Source organism: Primulina eburnea, chromosome 11 (assembly GCF_022965805.1).
Source record: "Primulina eburnea isolate SZY01 chromosome 11, ASM2296580v1, whole genome shotgun sequence".
Classification (NCBI taxonomy): domain Eukaryota; kingdom Viridiplantae; phylum Streptophyta; class Magnoliopsida; order Lamiales; family Gesneriaceae; genus Primulina; species Primulina eburnea.
This window is the reverse complement of record NC_133111.1, coordinates 29,949,924-29,958,587: the sequence shown is the minus strand read 5'-3', so window position 1 is coordinate 29,958,587 and position 8,664 is coordinate 29,949,924. Positions and strand designations below refer to the sequence as shown.

Below are 8,664 nucleotides of genomic sequence, written 5' to 3'. Positions count from 1 at the left end.
TCATGCAATTATGGATTTTTGCAAAAGAGGCCGAAGCTATACCGCACCCGCGGTGCCAGACGAGACCGCTCCCGCGGTAAATGGACAGAAAGTTGTCAAATTTATTCGAAGTAAGACCACACCTGCGGTAGGAACCAGACCGCACCCGCGGTCTAAGATGTACCGCACCCGCGGTCGTGAATTTCAGAAAATGATAAGCATGCCGAAGCATGAGCGCACCCGCGCTGTTGAACACACCGCACCCGCGGTCATGCGTGGTTGCTGAAAAATAAGCCACGTCTCTGGAGGTTGCATGCAGTATATATATAGAAGCATGACACGTTTTCTTCAGAATTTCAGAAGGGAAATCGAGAGCTTTGGGAGAGAAGTTGATTTCTTAAGTTAGAATTTGATTTACAAAGAATCCGTCCATCAGAATTCAAATCCGAACGCAGTATCGTGTTCCTCTTGACTCAAGCTACAAAAGGACGTAAGTTCTGTTACGTTTTGAGATGTTTTGAAAATATGATGTTACTAGAATTGAATATGGTTCAGATATGGTGTTTCTACTACCGTAGACATTTTAGAATTGAAGTCAGATTAAAGAACAGACCGTTTATGTAATTGTTATGATTTTTGAAAGATATTGACTGAGATTCTATATCAGAATTGTGTTAGTATTCAGAGTATGAATTGTATTGACACAGATTATGAGTTCCAGTATTATATTTGTGATGTTCAGATTGACGAGGTTATTCAGATTGTATGGTTATGCTGTCGAAACATCAGTAAATTGATATTGATCAGATTCAGTAATGATTGAGATTGTATTGTGATATCGATGACATGAATTGAATTGTATCTTGTTCAGATATTAATCAGATTATGTACTGATTTGAGTATTGATCAGAACAGATTGTGTATTGACTTATTCACTGATACAGTGTATTCGATATTGTCATTTCAGATTTGATATGGACAGATTTGAATACAGGTCATCGTCTTCGTCAGACCGGGACGACAAAGGTATAATTCATGTGATATTCGGGAAGACACAACTCAAATAAGATCCTATTTGAGTTTCCCAACAAAATCACATACTAGATTATTGTTATATGCTTTGTTTATATGTTGATATGCTATGCTTTATTTACAGATTGTTATTCATTGCATTTAAGATAGGGAGTCTTGACAGTTCAGTCAAACTTCTAGACGTTCGGTTGTATCACAGCGTAGGGGAAGATCAGTCTCCTATTGTACATGTGGATATAGATCAGACCGAAGTCTAGGAATAAGACGTACCGTCACCCCGATTGGTAGGGTAGGTGATAGATTGTCTTATTCACACCGGGATCCCTAGAGTTATAGTTGAGTCGAGTCTAGACATGATTTGACTAGAACTGCATGCGATTATGGATGTGGTTTCATAGATTATGAAACCCATTTTCATTTGCTTTCAGTTATGATAGGATGTTGTTATGATTTGATTTGAATAGCATGTTTAGTTGATTTGAGTTGCATGCTTATTTGGATTTAATTTCATCGATTATGAAATCTACTGCTTTAACTTTATTCATGATAGAACTTTTCATGATTTACTCTGTATATATGCATGTTTACCATGTTTTATACTGGGATTTATTTTCACCGGAGTATCCGGCTGTTGTCTTGTTTTGTATGTGTGCATGACAACAGGTGGGACAAAATCGTGGTCGAGAAGATGATGAGAGAAGATGAGTTTAGCGTGGTGATTCCGGACTTGGATAGATTTGGTTTTATTACTTGAACTTTAGTAATTGAACCTTAGATTAGTTAAAAGATTGTTGTATCTTTATATTGAATTGTAGTTTTATACAGATATGTATATTATGTAGATGCCATTACCATCCGCACTTTATTTTAAAAAGAAAATTTTTAGACCCTGTTTATCTTAATTGATAATTAAATCCCAAAGATGATTAAGAAGAAAGATCAGCATCCGGGTCCCCACAAAAACTATGCAGAAACACATAATCAGTGCATAAAATGCAATAAATTGTCGAAATGAAGCGATTGAAAGTTATATTGTAATTCGTACTCACCCGATATTATACGGCACAAAAACTACATGATCCACTGATGCACCACTGAGCCTACCTGCTATAACAATTGCATTGTGGTTCAACCTTTCAAGCTTACCTGTTTTGTTCTGTGTATTTTTTGACACGTATAGAATGCTATGTGGATTGACAAATCTGAATTTCTCCGTCTTTTTATCTTTCAATAGATTTTTGTAAAGATTCCTGGCATTTAAAACATAAGTAGCATACAAAACAATAATGTAAACAAGACAGAATGGTGGCACAAAATTTTATGTTGCAACAAATTAGATTTCGGGTTCATTATAATGACGGTAGAACAAATTTTTTGCAAAATATTTGTGTTTATAACTCAAATCAAATCACTTAACATATGTAGCCAACTACACAATTGGCCGAAATTGGGTCCAAATGATACAAAGTAATGATGTCGTCAAGGTGCAGAATAAGTATGTAATCATCGCCAAATACATCATGATCTAAAATCATTGATATGTATCTTCATTCATCAAGAGCACGCTTACTATAACAATACAACATATGTAATGATCTTGGGACACTTGCTGACAAATGATGTTTCTTCATTGACTGTTCAATTGTCTTCCTTTCGGCCTTCTGGTAATTGCAAATATAAAAATGTTAGATAGAATGAATAAGAAACATTTTAGTCAATTTAGTTTTCCATCGAATATAACATGTACCTCATTGAATTTCACTATCAAGTGTTCTGGCCAAACCACAAGTGTTCCCGCAGCATCACAAATAGTTTCACATTCACTAGGAATCGGAAATGGCAAAGATGTTGATTTGTTCACTGCTTCATCAATGGAGACCCGTATGCAATTATGGGGTAACGGAACACCATGGATCAATTTATCTTCTTCTTTGACACAGACAACTGTACCGTATGCAAAAATATTTTTGCTACCTTCCAAAGTCAATGCAATTTGTTTACCCTAAAAAAAGTAGGAATTTCGATAAATTTTACTTACTCTATGTTACGTTGTTATTACTTTACCTACAGCTACTATCATACATGTAAAACATCAAATTTGCTAACAATTTGCAGCTCCACATCATCATGTTTCATGTTGCTTTCATTCATTTGATTTAACTTCACAAAGCAACTACCTTTTTCATCGATCGACATGTCACATGCACCATTTTTATACATAATTGCTTCAAGTTTTTTGATACGTGTATCTTGTTCTGAAATTTTCTTCTTTGCTTCCATCAACTCCCTTTTGTGCTCAGTGCTTACATCTTTCGCAACATGTAGAGGCTCGTATTTCGTATTTGTAAATTTGCGGAATTATTTTAAAAAAAATTCTTTAAAAGTAAATAACTTGCCTCATTCATAAAATAAATTGATAAAAAGTTTAAATGTTTAAAGTATCAGCGGAAGTAAATATTGTTTTTCAAAACAACAACTTAAAATAATTCATTGTAACAAAATAAGTTAGAGCATAAAATGATAAATAAACTGAAACATGAGGTTTTCAGGTTCCTACTACTGCCGACCCAAGCTAGTTCACTGGTCTCCGCCCCCGATCTCGACCTCATCATTACCTACACCAATCAAGTCTAGTGAGTCTAAAGACTCAGCATGCATATATCATAAATAAAAAGTAAATATATCATAAAATTTGGCGTAACATAAGAATGTCGTATCATAAAACGTAACGTGAGAAGCGTGTAATTAATAATTATAAATACGTGCATATCTAAAAGTCGTATAAAAAATGCTTGCTCGATAGAGCCCTATCATAAAATAGCATATCATAATTTTTTGTTGAGATAATGTTCTACGCGAGTGGCCCATAACATAACATAAATCGTCCGAGCAGACTAAACCACAGTATACTGGGCGGTAGAGATTATCACAGCACTTGGACTGGATATCCGTACCCATACATGAACGTGAACCGGTGGTAAGTCACCGGTTGAAGTAATAATCCCATAAGCTGCAATCCCATAAGCGTGAGGTGGCCACAAGACATATCGCATATATCTCAAAAATAAACTTTTTATATTTTATGCACGTATTATAATTAAATTCCTGTGTTATTTTACCAATTGAGTTGGATCATTCCCATGTTCGCTGCGACCTAATTCTAACATGAGAAACATGCAAATAACTTAACTTGAGAATAAATTCGTAATGGAACCCAAAAACGGGGCCAACTAGACCAACAACTTAACTTCTAACCATGACTCCATACCAACCCGAACCAACATCAAACCATCGTTTATTCATGGTAAAAATACGCCTTACACGATGAAATAATGCTCCTAAGAATTGTAAAACTCGAAATTTGGTGAATGAAGGCCAAAATCGTGAAACGCTCTTTCGAGAGTCACTTTGGCACATCGCACCGTAAATTCTCGTACGACCTCTAAACTTAAACAAATCACAAACGGCCAAAAACATGACCTTCCTAACTCAATGAGGTACTGTCCAGTCCAAGGCCATAGGCTAAAAGCCAATCAAGGACTCGAAACAAGCCTCTGAACCGAAGGCGAAGTTGCTGTCAAAACAATTACAGCAGCAGCTGTTGCATCTCCGTGCTTCGTTTTCGAGACTATCGGTCATTGGGGTTTGAACCACCAATCAGAGCCTCTTACCAACATCCTAAGGTATGGTGTATACTATGGCTAAGGGCCCTAGGCCAACCACAATCCAAGCCAACACCTACGACGATCCCAAGCTTCACCCGAGAACACACATGGCACGGGTGGCGGTGTTGCTTGTTTTGCTGTCATGGATCATTCCAGTGGCCATGTGATCCACCATGGCATGATCTAGACATCATGAGGGATTGTGTGAACTATGTCTAAGGGCTAAAAAGCCAACCAAGATCCACACCAACCTCAAAACCAAGACTACATATGCAGGGAAAAGAAAGGGGATCGAAGGGGCACTTGTCTTGTTTACTTTAAAAACAGATGGAACCATGAACAAAGCCATGAAATGTCATCTTGGTCACGTCCTAGACATGCTAAGGAGGGGTTCTAACCATGGCTACAGCTCCTAGGGCAGCCAAGATCCGAACCCTCACCTTAGGCAATAAACCATGCAAATCGAGACTTATAAATTGCAACATGGAAAGTTTCTGTCAAAAAGGGTTTTGCTGGGGCGAAAGGGCTGAAACCATTGGACTAATCCCTTCCTAACACACCCTATAACATGACCATAAGCAGCCTAGAATTCTTGGAACCGAGCCAGACCCTGAAACCACAAAAACAATACCAAACGTGAAGTGCAAGGAAGGCCAAAAATCTATGCAGAATTTTTATAACACTTGCTGTCAATTTTTGGTTTATGCTCCATGAAACATGATCATATTATGTTTTAAATTACTTATATGGCTTGACTGGAGAGAAAAAAAACGTGTATACATGCCTGAAATTTGTTTGAAACGAAAACAAATCATTACGACGAATACGGCGCGGCGGAGACGAAGTTCTCTTTTCTTGTTTGATTTCTCTCTTATTTTCTTCCTTCCTTCTCACGATTTGCTACTGAATTCTCTCTGAATTTCGAGAATATGGGGAGGAGAATGGCTAGGGAAATGAAGGGAAAGTCTACTAATTAAATGGGGGTTGAATGGCAAGATCAAATCTTTCTATCCTAGAGTTTGAGATATAACGAAATGAGGTGTGATTTGATTTGATTGAGCGAGTGTGAGGGCCGATTTTATCATTCAAAAAATGTGGTAGAAAAATTGCTTAATTATTATTTGCTGAGGATTAAATGTGAGGGGATTATCTACCAAGAATGGATAAGGAAAGAATCAAAGAAAATGAGTTGTCAAACTTTTGAATCCTACAAAGATGATGGCCGAAAATTGCTAGATAAACATGGTAAAAATATTTCTAAATTATTGAATTTTAACTCTTTAAAGTTTTAAACACTAATTATGTATTTTAGTGAATTAATAAATTAATTTTGGATAACAATTTTCTTGCATGCATGGCTACTTCTTTAAATTAAATTACTAGCATATTAAGTTACTATTTCTTAAATAAAATAAGCCTAGATTAACTTATCTCAATTGGTCACACATTTTAATTTAGGCTTGTAGTTAAATTATTTGACATAAATGAACTTATTTACTACTTGACTCCAATTAATTAATTAAATTCCTAAACATTCTTTTTCATTAAAATAAATTATTCTTTATCTTAAATAAACTCTAGGAATATTTTTTTATCATTAAATTTTATCTCAATACTCCAACTCCGATCCGGCCTCGTTTATTTATCCGAAAAGATAAAAGCTAAACTACTGCGATTTAAAATAAATGATCATGACTTAATGAAATTTAAAATGCTTTAAATAATAAAGAAATCATTTTTAATTTAAATAATAGTAATTATGAATGGCTTATACGTAGTCTGATTTAACGGGTTCTACAACTCTCCCCCCTTAAAAGAAATTTCGTCCTCGAAATTAAAATTTACCGAATAACTCGGGATACCGACTCCTCATCTCTAGCTCAGATTCCCACGTAGCTTCCTCATCTGAATGATTAAGCCATTTGACTTTCACTAGCTTAACCAGCTTGTTCTGAAGCTTCTTCTGTCTGTCTAATATCTGCACTGGCCTTTCTTCAAAAGACAGGTTCGGAGTGAGCTGCAACAGTTCAAAAATCAGGACATGCGAAGGATTCGCCATATACTTCCTCAGCATATAGACGTGGAACACATTTTGTACTCTGGCCAGATTCGACGGAAGAGCAACACGATACGCTAACGTCCCAACCCTGTCGAGGATCTCAAATGGTCCGATGAATCTCGAACTGAGATTTACTTTCTTCCCGAACCGCATGACATCTTTCATAGGTGCTACCTTTACAAAAACATGGTCGCCAACGGCAAACTCTAGGTCTCTCCTCCTCTGATCCGCATAACTCTTCTGTCGACTCTGAGCAGCCCTCATCCTATCACGGATCTTGACTACTACATCGGTAGCCTGCTGAATAATCTCTGGACCCAATTCTGATCTCTCCCCTACTTCATCCCAATGAACAGGCTATGTGCACTTACGACCATACAGTGCTTCATACGGAACCATACCTATAGACGACTGAAAATTGTTGTTATAGGTGAACTCTACCAATGGAAAATTCGACTCCCAACTCCCTGAGAAATCGATGACACAAGCACGGAGAAGATCCTCCAAAATCTGGATAACTCTCTCTGACTGCTCATCTGTCTGAGGGTGAAAAGATGTGCTAAACAAAAAATTTGTACCCACTGCTGAATGCAGACTCTTCCAAAATACGGAAGTAAATCTAGAATCTCTGTCAGACACGATAGAAACGGGAATACCATGAAGTCTGACTATCTCTCGGATATACAGCTCAGCATACTGAATCATGGTGAAAGTCGTCTTAATAGGCAGGAAGTGTGCTGATTTGGTAAAACGATCAAAAATCACCCAGATAGCATTTGATCCTCTGACTGACTTTGACAAACCGGTCACGAAGTCCATGGTAATATTCTCCCACTTCCACTGAGGAATTGGAAGAGGCTTGAGCAAGCCTACTGGTCTCTGATGCTCCGCTTTCACTAGCTGGCACGTCAGACACTCGAATTCAAAACTTTTGATATCCTTCTTCATTCCTGGCCACCAATACAACAACTGCAGATCTTTGTACATCTTCGTACTCCCAGGATGAATGGAGTACGACGACATATGGGCCTCTGATATAATATCTGCTCGAATAGAATCACTGCTAGGCACCCACATTCTGTCTCGGTATCTCACAATACCGTCACTAACTGTATACAAGATACTGCCCTTGGACTCATCTCTCTGCTTCCAATTTTCCAACTTCTCATCTGCTGATTGTCCGCAGTGAATTCGGTCTAGAAGAGAAGAATGAATCGTCAAAGTAGATAGACGGGGAACTCTACCTCGAGGATAGGTCTCTAGATCAAACCTCTGCATCTCAGACCGAAGAGGCCTCAAAATCGCTAGATGAGCCATCACTGCAACTTTCCTTCTCAGTGCATCCGCAACTAAATTAGCTTTTCCCGGGTGGTAGCCAATGTCACAGTCATATTCTAGCTCCAACCAACGCCTTTGACGCATATTCAGCTCTTTCTACGTAAAGAAGTACTTGAGGCTCTTATGGTCGGTAAAGATCTGGAATTTCTCTCCGTATAAATAATGCCTCCAAATCTTCAAGGCAAAAACTACGGCTGCCAACTCTAGATCATGGGTAGGGTAATTCTTCTCATGGATTTTCAGCTGGCGAGAATCATACGCTATCACCTTCCCATGCTGTATCAACAATGCGCCTAAACCGAGCTTCGAAGCATCATCGGTATACAAAACAAAGTCTCCGGGCCCTGACGGCATGGCCAATACTGGCGCGTAATATACAAAACAAAGTCTCCGATAGTATCCTGCTAGCCCAAGGAAACTACGGATCTCTGATGCATTCTGCGGCACAACCCAATCTCTGACTGCTGCAACTTGCGCTGGGTCTACCTCAATACTGCTGCTAGAAACGATGTGGCCTAAGATTGCCACCTTCTTTAACCAGAATTTGCAATTATTAGAACTTCGCGAATAGTTTATGCTTCTGTAGGGTCT

General features: G+C 38.0%; 1 protein-coding gene across 3 annotated transcripts in view; it reads right to left on the bottom strand.

The window, feature by feature from the left end:
* Window positions 1–2,358: 2,358 nt before the first annotated feature.
* The window catches only part of LOC140804954 (uncharacterized), an 81,455-nt gene continuing 75,149 nt past the window's right edge, over window positions 2,359–8,664 (bottom strand). Inside the window, exons 1-3 of one of the 3 annotated variants that reach the window (XM_073161119.1) lie at window positions 3,094–3,326; window positions 2,759–3,013; window positions 2,373–2,672 (exon numbers count right to left, since the gene is read on the bottom strand). In XM_073161119.1, coding sequence (XP_073017220.1) covers window positions 2,559–2,672; window positions 2,759–3,013; window positions 3,094–3,291 — 567 coding nt within the window. In that variant the 5' untranslated portion in view covers window positions 3,292–3,326 and the 3' untranslated portion in view covers window positions 2,373–2,558. Of the gene's footprint in view, window positions 2,673–2,758; window positions 3,014–3,093; window positions 3,327–8,664 lie in introns of those variants that run through there. The other 2 variants (XR_012112242.1, XM_073161120.1) reach the window with 2 other exon arrangements.